Genomic DNA, 19840 nt, shown 5'->3' on the forward strand with positions numbered 1-19840 from the left:
AACTTTTTTTTTTTTTTTTGATTGCTGATTGCTCCCCCCTCATCAAACAAAAATGTTTGGTCAAACCATGTGACTCCCATTGAAAATGAATTGGAGCAGCAATCAAACTGCAATCAGACATCACACACGGACAGAACATTTGTTGTGTAGGTGTGTACGAAGCCTGAGGCCTACTGTGTAATCAGACTAATCAAGCAATTCTCCAGCAAGGACCGACTGGCTAGTCGGTCGGCGTACAATGCTGGCGTACAGAATGGAAAACTGGCAGAAAAAGACTTGCACTCCACTAAAAACTTGAAGGAAGACTCCTTAGACAGAGACTAAGAAAATACCAAAAGTGTGGGAATTGAAAAAATCCCAAGGTAGCACATCCAAAATAGGAGGACAAAGAGTATAGTCACATTTCCACTTGTTTATTGGCACACACCGATTGACCATTTGCAGACCGCGGCCATCTTGCCATCAGAGTTTGGAAGCACTCGTTTTCAGTATCTTGCTAGCTGATTTCTGTTGCAAGAAAGATGTATTGGCGCTGCTCTGCGACATGGGCATAAGGGCTACGCTTGCATGCGGGCCCTTTGTCTAAGACACCTTTCTTCCTCGGGAGACAAATAATAAAGAACCTTGAACCTTGAATGTCCTGCTGCCTCCTGCATTATGTGCAAATTCAAAACAGGGCAGTTGAGTGATATCTAACGAGCACTTCCAAACTGCAACACTTAGGAAAAGAATCACCTGCAAGGACACAAAGTATAGCTCTTATGAGCTACTTTGTGTCCTTGCAGGTGATTCTTTTTCTAAGTTAAGTAATCAATTGGCAGGTGTGGGGTTGCCACGGCAATCAATTGGCTGAGGCAGAGGCTGGATATTGCACAGGTGAGGGGATTTAGGCTGATGTCTACGGTGGATTTTTATGAAACAAACACTTTGAGGATAGAACGAGAATAATTCAAGCTTTTCGTACAGCTGCAATGTTAGTGAGTTTGACGTTGTGTAATACAATCAGATAGGACTTTTCTGTTTGGATGAATGTGCTGCCAATGGGAAGTTGCACCTTGTTAGCACCCTGCCATTAACTTATATGGTAAGATGGCCACGGTCTGCATATGTGTTTTGGCGTGTTTTGGCTATGAGCCTTCATCAGATTCAACTCACTTAGTTTATACACAGGGTCAGTTTATACTGTAGCTTATACTGTAGCAATCCCTGGCTGGACCTCCTATTGTGGTGGATGTATTACCTTCTGTCACCACTCTGCAGAGGAAGCTTCATACTTCATTGTCATTCACATCACAGCATGCACACACACACACACACACACACACACACACACACACACACACACACACACACACTCATGTGACGGTATGTATATTCATGAATGCATGGACACCATTGTCTTCTCTCTCACGCACAAACACATGCGTGTCTGCACCCGCTGCCGCACGCACGCACGCACGCACGCACACACACACACACACACACACACACACACACACACACACACACACACACACACACACACACACACACACACGATGAGATGTGGAGATCAGCATGCTGGTCATACACTCCCTCTCTTGCTTATTGTCTCTCCTTGTTCCTCTCCCCCCTCTCTCTCACCCACAGTGTGAGGTGTACATCAGTGTGCACATCACATCGCTTGCCTCCCTATGGAGCCCTGTCTGTCTGCGTACCCTCTCACTGATACACGCACACAGACACCCGCGCGGATGTGCGCGCGCGGCCGTGTGCACACACAGACATCGAAAACAGTGTCATCGAAAACAGCCGAAAATAGCCAATATATAGCAGATCTACAAGCTTACAATTTGTTGTAGATTGGCTATTTTCCCGTGCGTGACACTGGCACTGATAGCTTTATTTTATCCTTGTAAGGCCCGGTCCATATCTATCTGAAAGTATATTAATTTTTTACATCAATAAGCAAAGGGGAAACTTCTTGGTATAATATATTCTCTCCTCCGCGTGCCCATACCAGAGGTGGGGTTGGCGAAAGGGCTTTTCTGTGTGGAGTTTGCATGTTCTCCCCGTGTCCCCTAGGGTAGGTATACCCTCACAAAAAACATGCAGTAATCCTGGTCTCTAAACTACCTCCCCCTGGCCAGCCGGGGCCCCTGATGGAGGGGAAAGGAGCTGGTCGGAATAGCGTGTTCCTTCCACGTGCTACGTCCGTCCAGGGAACCTTCCCCCTGTCAGGTGAAAAGAAGCTTAGAAGGAAGCATGATGTCAGTCCACTGCCCTCCCCAGGTTGGCAGAGGAGGTGTAGCGCCCAGGATTACATTAGATAATTGACACTGTGTGAAAAAATAGGTTGCGAAATTGTGGGATAATACTTTATAATTGCCCTCTATACCGTAACTACAATTAAAACTTAAAAACACCTTAAATATTGTATTTATTTTAGAAATAGTTAGAAATAGGGACGGCTCACGCATCTTTTACTCAATAGGGACCGCTCACATCAAAAGTTGAAGTAATTTGCCCATGTACTAATAAAAAATAACGTAATACTTCCTACGGTTAAAATGAGCCTCAAAGCAATATTTAAATACTTTTTTTATTATGTATTCCATACATCCCATAGGGCTGGACCACACATGGTCAAATTACATCATCAACTTGTGAGAGGATTTGTCCCTATTGAGTTAAACTTGAACCATTTATAAAGCTAGACCTGTATGTGCCCGCCGGCCACCGGCCTACTTGCAACGATGCAACTTGGGAACCTAATAATACCCGTTGTCAACTCATAGCACCCGTTTGTCTGTGTCCCTTTTGTGCCCATACTGTATATGGAGATGTCTGTATCTGTCTGTCTGCCTGTGTTTGAAGAGTGCTGCAAACTGACTGTGAAAAGTGGACTGGTTAAGTAATCAATTGGCAGGTGTGATGTTGCCATGGGAATCAATTGGCTGAGGCAGAGGCTGGATATTGCACAGGCGAGGGGATTTAGGCTGATCAGGCCCACTGGCAGAGCCTGACCAGAGACATTTGTGGTGGTTCTGGAGAACCGTCGGTCCGACCGACTGGATACCGGACACTGCATTCCCTGCGGGGGTGTGGAACGCGTGTGTCGAATATGAAGCGGGCAAACGGTTCTCGAGTTACGTGCACTAGACCTGTACGTGCCTGTCGCAGTCTAATGATATATATTGTCATAGCAGCCGTTTTAACTGTCAGCTGTGGATCGCGTGTGTCGAATGTGAAGTCGGTGGGTCAAACGGTTCTCGAGTTACGTGCATTACAACCATACACACACCATACACACACACGCACGCAGACGTGACGCATTTATAGTAGGATAAATAAAAGATTTAGTTTTTAATTAAAAAATTTAGTTATAGGTTGCAATTAAGGCACATTTGGCTTATTAGCCTGCAGGGATCCTTAATCCTTTAAACAACAATTTCTCTTCTAAAATGCTCAAATTCTGTGGGCGAATCCACATAGCGGCAATCGTAACGTGACACCGCAATTACAGGGCAGCACTCTGTGGATTTGTCTATAGTTGTGGAGACATTCGGCCCTCGCATCGCATGTATAGTTATTCAAGTTCACACGTACTCACGCACGCATGTCTCTGTCTCCCAAAAGGGTCCTCTGTGTGTGTGTGTGTGTGTGTGTGTGTGTGTGTGTGTGTGTGTGTGTGTGTGTGTGTGTGTGTGTGTGTGTGTGTGTGTGTGTGTGTGTGCGTGTGCGTGTGCGTGTGCGCGGGCGGGCGGGCGTGCGTATATAATCAGATTACGAAGGCTGTGGCATTCTGTCGGCTGTCAGTCATTGTGAGTCTTGCACTGCTCAAGGGCACGTTGTCTGTACTGTAGAGGAGGACAGTGCTGCCTCAGGATTCCAACCAGCAAGCCTTCTGCGTTGTTTTATCAGGAAACTAATGGTTGGAGGTTGTTAATGTCACATGTCTCTCCTGACAGCACCTGGAGTCATCCCACATTGTGCTGCATACAAAAAACATCTTCCCTGCATACAGAGAAACCTCTTATCTCCATATTCAAGAATCTAGAAAGTTGCATTTGTCTGACTTATACACAAGTGGATCAAGCAGCGAAATGCTGTTGAGACAAAGCAAAAAACAACAACAACATAATAATAATATAGGCCCTAATAATAATGATAAAAAGTACAGAATTTGCATATAGTTACATATTTTTGTCTCCACCAGGCCAAAGGCCTGGGGAGAGACTGGAGAGTATTTTGCACCCCGTCGGTGTGTCTGTCTGTCCGTCCGTCCGTCCATCTATGTATCCATGTGTAACGTCTGTGATCAGCTAATCTCCGGCACCTTTGGCTTGATCGCAGCCAAACTGTGCACACACAGTGTGCACAAAATGCTGCAAATCATGAACGCATCATCCGATTGAGGTGAAACTGTGCACGCATATTCCCACTAGGCTGAAAAATACATTTTCTTTTAAAATTAGCCTCACAGTGGCGCTATGACAGGCCAAGTCACGTACTTCAGCGATCTGCGTAATGCACACTTCCTAAAGCCCAAGGAAAACGTTTGGCCTGTGTTTTTCAAATGAGCCTTTTAGAGTGCCCCCAGGAGGCCTACTTATGTGAAACACATTGTATTTTTCTTTGTGATCCTGTGTCCTAATAAATCCTCTGCAACAACAGCTGCAGCTAATAAAATGAATAATGAGTGTTTTGGATGTAGGTATGTCAGTGTGCATGGGGCACACATACGTAATCTCTTCTTCATTTTCTCATGTTCTTAATTCACGCTTCTCCTCTTTTCCCTCTCCTCTCCGTAGTTGTTTTGAAGATGACGAGCCTCCATGCGTCGAGGAGATAGAATATTCCACAGACGGCCTCTCCAAACTCAAAGGATCCGATTTGGACTCGGACATCAACGGCAACACATCGTCCGGGGACGAGCAGGAGGAAGAGGAGGAAGTGGTTGTCCATAAGGGTTTTAACCCCATCAGACGCTGTGAGGGACAATCACATCAGTCAAGCCTACGGTCCCGCCTGTTCCCCCACCTGATTGGCCACGACCTGGAGGTGATAGAGGTGCTGCACATGAAGAGGAACTCGTGCAACGGTGTCGGCATCACTGGCCGACAGTACTTGAGCTAAAGGGATGCTTGACATGATCGGCAAAATGTCCCTTTAGGTGAATTCAGTATTAAAAGTATATATTGTTCCATTAATCTATTTGAATTTCACACGCTTTCCTACTTATGCTATGGATATGCAAATGATGGGATATCCTGTCATTTTTTAATCTGTGTCAGTTAGTCCTCAGCAGCAATAACAACAAATTCAGCAAAATAACAGCAAAAAAAACTAAACCAAACCAATGAAAAACAACAATTTTGAACTTCCGATGACAAAACTGAGTGAGATCCAAGAGAGAAGAAACCGTTGTACGTTCCTGACCGTTGGAGTTGCATACCCATGGGCACAGAATGGTAAATAATACAGTGGTTCCCAACATTTCCTGGATCAGGGCCAAACTTGAAAAGTGTTGAAAGTGGTCTGTGTGCATTTTCATAGTTCCATTGATCAAAGCGAGAACACGATTGATCATTAAAATAAACATATTAACATATTTAAGTTCCTATTGATCGGTATCACAATGGAGACCTATAATTTTCAATTTGCAATGTTTTTATGATGCATCATGTGTGTAGAGTTAATGCACTAGGTGTCTAATACTTTATAGGCTACCATTGTTTCCCAAACAATGGGTCACAGACCCATTTTTGTGGGCCGCGAGCATAGATCGTAAAATAATTTACACGGAGGCGTAACTCCGTAGCATATTGACCTGATTTTTTATTTCGTTTTACTTCATTATTCAGACTGAAAGCCCTTTCCACGGCAGCCGTTTCTGGGATTGGTGTTGCCAAAGCGGCAGTCTTCGGCGATTGGTTCATACCAACCAATCAATCATGTGGCTATGGCTAACCCAGTTGCTAACCAAACAAACAAACAAAGCGGGAGCATGCAAACAAAATATGTCGGATGATGTCGTTTCTGTAAAGAAACTATAAATCATAGAGCAATTTCATAGCCAGATCAGTACGGTTACAAGTTACCACAGTGCTAGGAACAGTGGGGGCAGCCATGTTTGATTTTTGATGACCAATCAGCCGCTGCATCCGATTTTCGATGCAAACTGATACTGCCGCAGCAGAGTCACCAGACCTGAATCGCCAGAACATATTTTTTTAATGCATGGCTAGCGATTCAGGGTTGGAGCGGCTATATCGGGTCCAAAATGAAACTGCAATTGAAGGCTTGGGTCTTCACTCAGTAGAACCAGTAGAAACCCTAGAAACATACCCTACTTTATCATTTATTTTAAAATATAAATGGGACCATAATTTACTAAACGCATATTATGATCAAAATAATTATTTATTTTTCAAAATAATTTAATAAATAAACAATTACTAAATCTAAGGAATTCCATAAATGTTAAAACACTTTTTAAGAAGTAGTGAAGATAGCAGATCTACAACTTTTTGATTTCAGATTTTCAGAAGTTTAGGTCACATTATGTCTTTTGGGTGTCGAGCTAAAAGGTTTGGGAACCACTGCTTTATACTGTATGTGAGAGGAATCTGTTGAAATTATACAACTCATTTGCTAATATTTAATTAAACTTTTTGATATCCAGCTATTTTTTTATTTGTTTCGTTTCTGTTTTCTTTTTGTTTTTGCTTAGTTTCTTTCTTTTGTAGACTAAATGACATTAGCATTCTTTCAAGTTCCTGAACAGGTTGCTCTTAAAGAGAGATGCATATTCTATGGAAATGGCACTTGAAGTGCATGAAACAATAGTTATAGGGGGAACCTTGTCTTACCTTGTTCCTATCATTTATCTATTATGCATTTATTATCTAAATATATTATATTATTATTTTCCAGAGATGTATGAGGACGCTTATTGTGAAATATTATTGGAATGAAAGATAGCATTTAACTTGTAATGTAGATTTCAAATGAACAAATGATTACAAATTATTTGTGCTTTCTGCTATAGTAAAACATTGGTTGTTTCCATTCCTCAAACTGGTTTGGAGTCCTGATTTCAGTATACAATCCACTTTGTGTCCGACTGTCCATTATCATTCATTAAAGTCATTATATAAATAAGCAGAGACATTTGACATTGCCATTCAACGAGGGGCGGTAGCCTAATTCAGATCAAATTGGGGGCTCCTTGAAATTAAAATGGTTGAAAATCACTGCTAGAGCCGTAAAAACCTTCTCTTCTCTTATGGGGGTCCTTGGCATAGGCCTATATATCAAATGGGGGTCCGCAGGCTAATGAGTATCATTTTGGGGGTCCTTGACATGAAAAAGTTTGGGAACCACTGCTGTCGGAGCTGATTGCAATATTCAACATTTCGTTCGGGAGAGCTGGTGTTTCGCCCAGACAGACTTTTTTTTTTTTTTTTTAAGATTCGTTTTTTGTTTTTCAGCTTTTTATTGATAGTTTCAATTGGAGATTGACAGGAAAGAGGGAGAGAGAGAAGGGGAGAGACATGCAGCAAAGGTCGACTCGAACAGGCCAGAGCCTATATGTGGCATGCGCCTGGACCACTAGGCCAGCGGGCGCCCCAGAGCGGGTTTTGAGGTTAGGTTTAAGCATAATTTCTGTGAGATTACTAGGGCATAGTGTTTGTGACGTTAGGTTTAGGCATAATTTCTGTGAAGTTTAGGGTTAAGTTTAGGGCATAGTGTTTGTGACGTTAGGGTTTTGTCTAGGCATAGTTTTTGTGAAGTTAAATGTTAGGGTTTATAGACGCAATCAAGGCAAAACACCAATGAAAGAGGGCTCCCCATTTACTTCAGACTACCAGTCCCGTCACAATGAAGGGTACCATGACACTTCCGCAATAACTTTAGAAGGTTTTTAAGATATTTTAATCTACCAGCACTAATATTTGCAGACACAATACAAAAGACTATTTACCTAATATGAACTAAATAAATACCAAACAAAAGATAAACTAACTAAAAAAGAGAGAGAGAGAGAGAGAGAGAGAGAGAGAGAGAGAACGCTACAACCACAGTACCACACCCCTCTCTATTCCCTGACCAGTTGGTTCAGTCTGACAAGGTGATTGACAGCTGGAGGCCTGGGCCTGCATGAACTCCATCTCTGACTTCAATCCAAAGGAACACAGTGTTTATTCCAGTCATAGCAGGGTGCCAATTTCAAATAATATATTAATACCTTTTTCCAGCCACAAATACAGTAGTGCAAACTTTTGAGTGACTGTATAGTTTCTTCCAGAAGTGAAGCTTCTTGAAGGAAGGTTTTGAGAACCAATAACCAATGAAAAGTACCTTTCCCTCATACACATAAATGTTTAACACAGTATAACGACACTCCTTGCATAAAAGCTGTCATGTTGAATTGTCTCATTCATATCAAGAAATTACATTATTCTTATTATCACATTATCACATTTTGTGACATATAAAGAATGTGTGATGTAACACAGAAATAAATTGTGCTACAAAAAACTAGCCTACTTAATACACAATGTACGGGTTAAGAACAAGCATTTTTCCATCAGTCACAATTGTTTTTGTTGACCAACATACAGGAATTATGTAACTTAAGTACCATCCTGTAACCTGCACATGAAACACAATAAAAAATACATCAAAGCTCTCAGAGAAAACTGAGCAACTTATCTCTGTGTCATCTCTTCTCCATTTCTATCTAATTGAATTAAAGGACCACTTATGGCACCATTTCTGTCTACTCTACTGGTCCATGTGTCTCTGAGATGGGCGGTGAACAGTTCAGAAACCTGCCTACCAGTGGCATCTTTGTTCATTTAAAACATTTCATTCCTCAAAACATTTCATTTTCAAATCCTCAAAAACGATGAAAAACGGCATGCTATAGTATGCCGTTCGAGACCATGGGCTATAGTCCATGGTCTCGGAGTGATTTTCGTCTTTTTTTCAAAATCCTCAAAAATTATGAAAAACGGCATGCTATAGTATGCCGTCCGAGACCATGGGCTATAGTCCATGGTCTCGGAGTGATTTTCGTCTTTTTTTTAAATCCTCAAAAATGATTAAAAACGGCATGCTATAGTATGCCGTCCGAGACCATGGGCTATAGCCCATGGTCAAAAATGATGAAAAACGAGGATTTGAAAAAAAGACGAAAATCACTCCGAGACCATGGACTATAGCCCATGGTCTCGGAGTGATTTTGAGACCAAAAAGCGTGACGAAAAAGCGCTTTGGTCATGGATGTCTTCTTAACAATGGTGTTTGCTGTGCATCAAAGGTGTCTTTTAAAGCTTTTAAGTGTTATCATGGATTTTAATAACATAATACAGAGGATAAACCATGACAGAACACAGACAGCCTGGTAGCTCAATGTGTTAACTGGCTGTCCACATGATCCAGACGTTGTGGCTTCAAATCCCACTCTGGTCTTTAGCCTACTCTGAAACTGTAGGCTAATTTGAAGAAAGAAGAAGATGAAAGTGCATGGAAATCTCAGTCAGGGTAAGGTAGTGATGGTCCAGTTGGTAAAGAAAAGGACCTTGAAGTAAAAAAAAAAAAATCACTAGTCATGCCGAACAACTTTCGTGTTCATGGTTTTGGAAGACATACTATAGCAGGGGTGGGCAACTTTGACGATGGAGAGGGCCACTATATTTCCACACTCACTCCCTAGGGCCATATATTACTCCCTAGGGCCATATAGTCGTCGCAAAAATAGCCGATCTACAAGCTCAAAACGCGTCGCAGCGCGACGCGTTTTGAGCTTGTAGATCGGCTATTTTTGCTATATTCGAATTGAAATGTTGAATTATTTTTTACTATTTTTGAATTGGAATCCTGAAAATTAACATTTTTATGTAATTTCAAATGCCTTTTAATTATACTTGTGTTGAGCAATGAGCTACTAATTTAGACTTTTAATTAAAGTGGGTCATGTTTGCATGTTGTGGAATTGTAAACAACTGAAACCAATATTATATCAGTATCCTGACATTAACCTGAGGGCCACATTAAGTGAAGGTGGGGGCCGCATGTGGCCCCCGGGCCGCCAGTTGCCCACCCCTGTACTATAGGGTGCCATTTTTCACGATTTCGATCTGAAAAAAGGTGAAAATCACGGAAAAGCGACAGGCTATAGTAGGCCTATGCTGTCCGATATGTAACTTGTTAAGTCTATGTTAAGTTTGTTTTGTCATATTAGATTATATAGATTATTCCCTCTTCTGTATTCGTTTTATTTACAAGTCTGTGTTTTGTCGTTTACCCCCCCGCCCTCTCTTTTCTCACCAATCATGCCAATATTTACTATTTTATTCCATTCATATATTTAATTTTGCACTATAGGTACAGAACACAATTAGTAATTAGTCATGATATATTATGGTGTTTTAAATAAAATAAAACACCATTGGAGCAAACCTGTGTGCGGACTCTCTTCCCTTCACTGTACTTACCTTAGTCCAGCACCAGCCAGGAACTGGATGTGTGCAAGGCAAGCCACCTGCCTTTTAAACAAAGTAAAAAGTTCCAGCATGTGTCGCCACTGTAAGCTGAATTATATAACAGGTATAAGTAACGTGTAATGTTTAATGTAGCAGAAGAGGCAATTCATTGAACAGAGTTTTGCACAATTTTAACGTCCCAGATCGATTCTACTGTGCTGACTACACCTCCATGATATAATGGAGTACAATAACATTCCATTGGGAATAAAAACGTATTATTAACCACAGTGTGGTTGCAGTGTAATGCTAAAGGTTTAATCACAGGGCTGCTGTTGAACAAAGCTAGCAATGATATATATATATATATACACAGGCAATTAATGATGATCATCTTAATACATTCCAACAGCTGCTTCATGTAATATAATTAAAAGTGTATTGTGAATCAAATAATTGAGTGCTATCCTTACTTTCATGCAAAGCACCAACTTCAGTGTTTACGGACCGACTGACCTATAATAAAAATCACACCCGTGTGAACTGAGTGGTGTAAGGTTTTATATAGCATGATCAGCTGTGGTCTGACATAATGTCTGACGTAATGAAATCATTATTATTATATAAGGTAAGGTATTATATATATATATATATATATATATATAGCCTGATCAGCTCTGATCTGACGTAATGAAATCACACCCGGATGTGATTTCACAACTGGCCTTTTTTGTGCAGAAAAAATGACCATGGTTGCTACGGTCATCCAGTTCACCCGGGTATGATTTAATTACGTCAGAAATTATTTTGAACATAGCAACCATGCTCATTTTTTTCTGCACACAAAAGCCAGTTGTAGGAGTGGTTTACACCACTCAAAAATATGCCTATAGCCTACAATAGCACAGTGAGTCTTATCTCTGGTCCATAGCTCTAATGTCTAAATGCAACGCATTAGATTAGAGCTATGGACCAGAGCTATAAGTGGGTCTCAGACTGGGGGGTCCGGGGACCCCCTGCAGTACCTACCTGTCGGTTGCTGGGATCTGGGGACCCCCTGCAGTAGCTACCTACCTGTCGGTTGCTGGGGTCTGGGGACCCCCTGCAGTAGCTACCTGTCGGTTGCTGGGGGTCCCATAGATGGAAATGCCACTAAATGGGGGTCCGTAGCCTAATGCATGTCAAACTAGCCCTAAACATAACCTGACAAAAACAAGTAGTCCGTGTTGAAAAAAAAATTACGAACGGGGCTTGAACTGGCAAAGTTACGATGCTGGGACTCAAAGTCGGATGACTAGCCCACTAGACCACTGAGAACGTTAGCAGGTTGGAGATAATTGTGTATTTAAGCCATGACGTCAGCCACTTCCGGGTTCTACTCAAGGAAACTTCCACGTCATATATTGACACTTTACAGTTACATTAATAATTCTACTCGAGTTGGAAGCATTAAGACCCATTAAGACCTCAATGGCTTCCTTTCTGAAAAGTAACGTTATTGTATTTAGTATTTACAATGAGAAGCGGATGGGACGTAGGAGGACTACAATATGACTACAAGAAACTCGCGGGCGTGGCCTCACACCGGAAGAAAGTGACGCGCCCCTCAAATACGGCGCAGACGCGTTGGGGCGTGTTTGGTCAGTGTTTGTTGGAAAGTGCCACGTCACACTTCGTGTCCGTCGTCGTCTGCAGGCAGCAGGTAAATAATGAAATGTTATTGAATTCTTAACGCTGTTTTTGTTCAAACATGTTCACTTATGCAGTTACTTGTTATAATCTTTATATATGTTATTACTACTTTAAAAATCCATGTTCCCAGTAGTCGACTGGGTACTGTCCCCGGTAGACATTAGTGCCCGGGTTCTATTCCCCGTCGAGGACTGAGAGTTTGTTTCCTTCTTAACAAACAAACACAATTGTTTATGCATCTAGTCGAGGTCCATTATTCATTCAGTATTTCAGCCACGGACCATTACATTTATAGACTCTCGCAATGGTGGTCAGTGGCTCAAATGGGTCTGAGAGGCTAGATGGCCTCAAATGGTGGTCCGTGGCTCAGATACTGAATGAATAATTGACCGACTAGATGCAAAAACAGTTTTGTTTGGTAAGAAGGAAACACAATCTCAGTCCTCGACGGGGGCTTGAACCCGGGCCCAGATGATGACAAACCGTGGACAGTACCCACTCGACTAGTGAAGACGGTTTTACAGAGTAGTAGAAATAGGCGTGAAGTAACAAACATTCTTTGAAATTGGCGGGAAACGATCACGGGCACTTTTGTTAACAAAGCACTAACCACTCAGCTATAGTAATATATATATATATATAAATATCATCAGCATTATACAAACAAAGGATCAAAAGTAGCAATCTTCTACATTCTCTAATTGTGTAGTTTTGGAAATTAAGCAGATGCTTAACAACAATTAAACTATTGAGAGTGTAAGGCCCTCATTTATCAACCGTGCGTACGCCAAAATATGGGTGTACGCCGAAATTACCGCAATTTTCGGCATTTACGATTTGCGCCAACGTTTGATTTTGAACTTGAGCCAAGACAAAAACCACGTCTGGTCGGGAGCTGTCGTACGCTTTGTCCTCACCTGTTTTTCTGTCGTAGAACAGCGGAGCAGCATTGTTTGACCAGCTGAGAGGCTGTCACAGGCATCTAAACATATGTATTCACTCCTAAAATGTTAATATAAAAGTATATGTATGTAGTATGTATGTAGGCCTATATGTGCTACATGTAAAAATAAAAGAAGGGAAAAAAGGAATAGGCCTACATCAACGATGTGTCTGTGTCATATGAAATTGGTAGGAGATTACCAACTTTACAAGCAGTTAAAATCGCGCAATTAAAACAATGTTGCAAGTTTTGATGCTTAAGCCATTTAAACAGTGTTTTGCATGAGCGCATGCCGGTGCCCCCCCCCCCCCCCCCCCTCCTGGAATAGTTAACTGGATCGAGAGTGCATGCTGCTATAGTCAAGTCTACCAACCAACGGGTAGGCTATAGTATAGTGCAATCTACAGCCATGTCTTTCTCGAGTTACATCTCGTCGTTTTAAGGATAAACCCGACGTGTCGCTCGAATGCCAAATGTCCCGTGCCAGCGCAAAATTGGGGACCGCTGACCGCATCGGAGTTAGGTATAGGCTAAACCACCCAGCCAGGCTGCCAGCCCACCAGTGCCAGTGTGCCACATGAGGCTGGTTTAGGCTGCACATTTATATAATTGTCAGTTGACAGCCCAGCCACTGCACCGACTACTGCGACTAGCGAGGTAATCTAAATAGATTGTCATAAACGTGCATGGTCGCGGTGTCATGAACGGACCACAGTGATAGAGACAGACAGGACAGGAGAGGAGGAAAACAGCAGCGTGTGTGTGCGCCTATTTGTTATTTAATTCATTGTTCACATGCAGGTTCAGATTTTCGTTCACTAATATATTGTTGTAGGCTATATTAAATGAATAAATACTTTAATAATTTAATATAGGCTACAACAACTAACAACACACGGCAGGCGCGTAGCACGGATCAAATGATTGACTGGGCAAATTAGCATGGGGGGGGGCGCATCCCCGGCCGATAGTGAAGTGTGAACTGTGAACGGTTTGGGGAACCATTTTAAAACAAAGGCGGCTTGCATGCTGTGGTTTAATAACCAGAAATTTGCATGCACAATTAAGGCTCAAAGTTGGGCCAGCTCTAAACTGACTGGGCCACGGCCCGTATGTGTGTGTGTGCGTGTGTGTGGGCAGCAAGGCAAGCGAGGCGAGAGGAGAAACAGACAGGGTACTACAGCTACAGCTTTATTTAATTCATACAGGTGTTCGTTCTTTATTTATTTAAGATAGGCTACAACAAACCAGTTGGACTTGCAAGTTGCGTGTGCGTGCGTGCGTCTGTGTGTGTATGAGAGGGGGTGACTTTTTTCGTCATGTAACTATGGTTTCCAAGGTCGTACTGCAGTTGTTCATGTCGCAAAAACGAGGGCGAGGCTTGATTTCATAGGGCGTGCCAGATAGATTTCAGCCGTCACATTTATAAACGTCCGAACGAAATTAAGGAAGGATCAGCTGTCTGCGATCACTTTGTAAATGCCGACCCGACGTGGGTGTACTACGAAACCTACACTCGAATTTGGGGCAGATTTTACACTCAATTGATAAATGAGGGCCAAAAGATCTACTACTGGGGTCCATTTGGTTACCTAATTTAAATTGCTCTGTATTGTGACAGTAATCATTGCTATAGAGTGTGTGTTCAGTAACAGTGTTACATAGCTCTATAGTGTGACAGTAATCATTGCTATAGAGTGTGTGTTCAGTAACAGTGTTAAATAGTTCTATAGTGTGACAGTAATCATTGCTATAGTGTGTGTTCAGTAACAGTGTTAAATAGCTCTATAGTGTGACCGTAATCATTGCTATAGTGTGTTCAGTAACAGTGTTAAATAGCTCTATAGTGTGACAGTAATCATTGCTATAGTGTGTGTTCAGTAACAGTGTTAAATAGCTCTATATTGTGACAGTAATCATTGCTATAGTGTTTGTTCAGTAACACTACAGTCTCCCGGTCTCTCCAGCTTTTTGTTAAACAGAAAAAGCATTTTCTGAAACTGCAATTTTATCCAATCAGGAACCCAGTCAGGATACAGATTAAACAAGTGAGATTGTAATGTAACAGACACAATTAGAACTGGAACATTAAGCTCATAAATAGCTACTTTCTCCTGATTGGCTGAAAATGTGTCACCTACCTGAAGATTCTTTTTTTAAAACCCTTTTCTATTTATTAAAGAACTGGAGAGACAGGAATATTCCTGTTACTGAACACACACTCTATAGCAATGATTACTGTCACAATATAAAACTATTTAACACTGTTACTGAACACACACTATAGCAATTATTACTGCCACAATAACTTTGTAATGCTACTGATGTTTGTGTGCAACATTTGAGCTGACAGGCCTTTTTTATGTCAATCAATCAAGTCACCTTAATTCAAGTGATAGATTATATACAGGGGCATGCCATGTGGTCTACCTGCACAGCCTTTGTGATCTACTGGTAGATCACAAGGTACCTTTTGGGCACCCCTGCAATACAGGATTCCTGTCCAGAATTGTTTTATTAAATATAGAGGGTTTAAGTCGTTCTGAATTTATGTGTGTTTCTTTTTCTGTCTTTCTTTCTTAAGACGGAGATCAAGGTAGACACCGTTGGAAGGCTCTAGCCAGCAAGCCCGCTCAGTCAGCCAACGCAGCCAGCCAGCCCCGCCAGTCAGCCAGTGTAGAAAGTCAGGCTGCCAAGCCAGCGCACTTCAGCCATTGCAGCCAAGGGTTAGGGTTAGTCAGCTCAGCCAGGCCTCTCTCGAGGCCTGGCTCTCTGTCTGCCTGGCCCGGTCTGCCCCGCCCTGCCTTGCAGCAATTTGCAGCAAGCCAGGCTCTCAGCCCTAACAGTGCAGTGCCTTTGATTAGTCATCCAAGCCAAAGGGTAGGGTTTGACTGCCCAGGCCTGTAGTGCCCTTGATTAGTCATCCAAGCCAAAGGGTAGGGTTTGACTGCCCGGGCCCAGTGCAGTGCCCTTGATTAGTCATCCAAGCCAAAGGGTAGGGTTTGACTGCCCGGCCCTCCTGCCAGCTGCCAATGCTTTCCTGCGACCCTTCCTGCTTGCCAAGGTCTGCCACAAACTGTCTGTCCTGTCCTGGCCTGAAACTGTTTTTTTCTGAGTCTGGGCTTGAAAAAACTTTCGCTGCGCTGGCTTGCTGAGCTCGCATTCTGAGCTGGCTGGCTTGCCAGGCCAGGCAGACAGAGAGCCAGGCCCCGAGAGAGGCCTGGCTGAGCTGACTAACCCTAACCCTTGGCTGCCTCGGCCGGCCTACCTGCATGTTACAACTTGACTATTGTAACTCTCTCCTTACTGGCCTACCGGCATGTGCACTGAGGCCTCTCCAACTGATCCAAAATGCCGCAGCTCGCTTGGTCTTCAACCAGCCAAAATTCTCACATGTCTCCCCCCTGCTCCGCTCCCTGCACTGGCTCCCGGTCGCTGCCCGCACAGAATACAAAACTCTGATGTTGGCATTTAAAGCAACCAAAGGTATGGCTCCCCCATATCTTGCCAGCATGATTGAACCCTACAAACCCTCCCGCGCACTCAGATCAGCCAACGCAGGGAAGCTGGAAGTACCCTCACTAAAAACGCCGGGACAACGCTCCACACGTCCCAAACTCTTCTCCCTTCTGGCCCCAAAACTGTGGAATGCACTTCCCGTTGCAATCAGAACTGCAGCATCACTCCCGATCTTCCGCCGTAGTCTGAAAACCCACCTTTTCAGACTCCATCATGGCCCATAGCACTTACCCTACCCCCCTTAGACAGCACTTCTTGGACTTATATAGCATTTGAGACAGACTTATAGCATGTCATGTAGACAGCACAATAGGTGCATTGTGTGTAGTCATAGCACTTCATAGTATATAGTGTATAGTAGTCATAGCACTTCATAGTATATATGTACAGCATAGTATAGCATATATGTGTAGTTTATATGTATAGTGTCATTATATAGATATGTTCTAGTTATAGTTTATATGTATAGTGTCATTATATAGATATGTTCTAGTCACGTTCTTAGCTTACGCATGTTTCGCGATAAATGCTTTTTTACATATGTGATGTATTCCCATGCTTTTGTTCTTGCTTATTGTAAGTCGCTCTGGATTAAGAGCGTCTGCTAAATGCCTAAATTGTAAATTGTAAATTGTAATGCCTGCCTCGGCCTGCTTGCTTGCTTGCCTGCATGCTTGCCTGTCTCGTCCTGCCTGCCTGCCCGCCCGCCCGCCCGCCAGCCCGCCCGCCTGCCCGCCTGCCTGCCTGCCTGCCTGCCTGCCTGCCTGCCTGCCTGCCTGCCTGCCTGCAACTTGAATGAGGTGTGTAAACACTTATTTTACGGGTGTGGGTGTTGACCGTGGCTTTTGTGTTCTCCAGTTGTTTCTTGAAGGAGAGTGTTCTGTCCAGTGTAACTCCAAGTTACATGGGGTGGGTATGGTTAGATTTTTGACCATCCCAAGTGATGCTCAGTTCTTTGCCATGTTTGGGGATTGCAACCACTTTGGCCTTTCTCCAGACAGAAGGGATGGTTTTCTGTGCCATGCATGTGTTCAGCATCCCCAGGAGCCAGGTCTTTGTGTTAGGTCCCAGGTGCTGTATCATTCTGCCATTATGTCATCAATCCCTGCTACTTTTCCAGGTTTCAACTTTCCCATTGCAGTTTCGAGTTCTTCTAGGTCGAAGGGTTTGGTTTGAGGGCTGGCTGATTGTGGTTGGTCTGATACCACTGTGTGATGGTGTTCTCCTGTGGGTCGGCAGCGGTGTTTGTTACGACTTTTGGCCACCAGTTGTGATGCAACAGAGTTTGCTGTGACCATTGTGATTATGGGTGGTGTGGTCTTTGCCAAGAAGGCGGATTGTGGCCCATGCCTTCCTGCTGTTTATTGTCATGTTGGTGTTCTCTATCATTTCCTTCCAGACTTTCCTCCGTTCATCCCCAACTTCACAGCGATACACAGTCGTCTGATGTGCGGGGGGGACCGCATAAAGGCACGTGATCGGCTCCAGCTTGAGCAGGCATACTCTGCTGTAGAGAAAGACAGGGCCATCCATGGCAGTTGCACGGATTGTTTGTGGGTCTGCGCCCCACTTGGAGTTCACTAGTTTTAACAGGATGTTATTGTGCCGATGACACACAAATAGTTTTAACAGGATGTTATTGTGCCGATGACACACAACTGTTTCTATCCTTCCCCCCCTCTGCCACTCAGGTGGAAGAGCGCATCACTGCATGCCTGGCTGACATCTCACAGTGGATGTCCTCCAACCACCTCAAGCTGAACCCAGACAAGACTGAGCTTCTCTTCTTCCCAGCTAAGTCCTGCCCTATGCGGGAGCTAACTATTTCCGTAGACAACGCCCTGGTAACGTCTGTCCCAACAGCCAGGAACCTTGGTGTTGTCCTGGACAGTCAGCTCTCGTTTAAAACTCACATCACAGCTGTCACTCGATCCTGTAGGTTCACACTCTATAACATACAACGAATTAGACCGTTCCTCACCCAGGAATCAGCCCAGCTCCTAATCCAGACAACAGTCTTGTCAAAACTTGACTATTGTAATTCGCTCCTTACTGGCCTACCGGCATGTGCACTTAAGCCTCTCCAACTGATCCAAAGCGCCGCAGCTCGTCTGGTCTTCAACCAGCCAAAATTCTCACATGTCTCCCCCCTGCTCCGCTCCCTGCACTGGCTCCCAGTCGCTGCCCGCACAGAATACAAAACTCTGATGCTGGCATTCAAAGCAACCAAAGGTATGGCTCCCCCATATCTTGCAAGCATGATTGAACCCTACAAACCCTCCCGCGCACTCAGATCAGCCAACGCAGGAAAGCTGGAAGTACCCTCACTAAAAACGCCGGGACAACGCTCCACACGTCCCAAACTCTTCTCCCTTCTGGCCCCAAAACTGTGGAATGCACTCCCCGTTGCAATCAGAACTGCAGCATCACTCCCAATCTTCCGCCGTAGTCTGAAGACCCACCTTTTCAGACTCCATCATGGCCCATAGCACTTATCCTACCCCCTTAGATAGCACTTTTTAGACTTAGATAGCATTTGAAACAGACTTATAGCATGTCATGTAGACAGCACAATAATTGCATTGTATGTAGTCATAGCACATCATAGTACATATGTATAGCATAGTATAGTATATATGTATATTTAATATGTATAGTGTCATTATATAGATATGTTCTAGTTACGTTCTTAGCTTACGCATGTTTCTTGATAAATGCATTTTATATATGTGATGTATTCCCATACTTTTGTTCTTGCCTAATGTAAGTCGCTCTGGATTAAGAGCGTCTGCTAAATGCCTAAATTGTAAATTGTAAATTGTGGGTGTTGACCGTGGCTTTTGTGTGGAATGCGAGCCCAGCAAGCATGCGCAGCGAAACTTTTTACAAGCCCAGACTCAGCATGCCCAGACAGCCTGTGCAGCCAACAGTCAGCCAGCCCAGACCAGCATTTGCAGCAAGCCAGGATCCAAACCTTGCAGTGCAGCCTTAGGCCGGATAGTCCCCCTGCCTGCACTTTGTTGCTTAACTGCGCCTTGCCTGCTTGCCTCGGTCTGCCACAAACTGTCTGTCCTGCCTGTCTGAAACTGGCTTGCCTGACTGCGTGCTTGCCTGCCTGCGTTCTTGCCTGTGGGCTTGCCTGACTGCTTGCCTCATGCCTCAGCTGCCTGCGTGCTTGCCTCGCCTCGCAACATTGATATTCTCTTCAGGA

General features: G+C 43.6%; 2 protein-coding genes across 4 annotated transcripts in view; both read left to right on the plus strand.

The window, feature by feature from the left end:
• The window catches only part of agbl1 (AGBL carboxypeptidase 1), a 258686-nt gene extending 252566 nt beyond the window's left edge, over positions 1-6120 (plus strand). For all 3 annotated transcript variants that reach the window (XM_079501323.1, XM_079501324.1, XM_079501325.1), the window contains exon 27: positions 4794-6120. In XM_079501323.1, coding sequence (XP_079357449.1) covers positions 4794-5118 — 325 coding nt within the window. In that variant the 3' untranslated portion in view covers positions 5119-6120. The remainder of the gene's footprint in view (positions 1-4793) is intronic.
• Positions 6121-11991: 5871 nt separating this feature from the next.
• The window catches only part of LOC306923159 (cytosolic carboxypeptidase 4-like), a gene marked incomplete at both ends in the record, with an annotated part of 122152 nt that continues 114303 nt past the window's right edge, over positions 11992-19840 (plus strand). The window contains one exon of the mRNA XM_079501187.1: positions 11992-12115. Coding sequence (XP_079357313.1) covers positions 11992-12115 — 124 coding nt within the window. The remainder of the gene's footprint in view (positions 12116-19840) is intronic.

Source organism: Electrona antarctica (genome assembly GCF_951216825.1).
Source record: "Electrona antarctica genome assembly, chromosome: 5".
In the NCBI taxonomy this organism is placed as follows: Eukaryota; Metazoa; Chordata; class Actinopteri; order Myctophiformes; family Myctophidae; genus Electrona; species Electrona antarctica.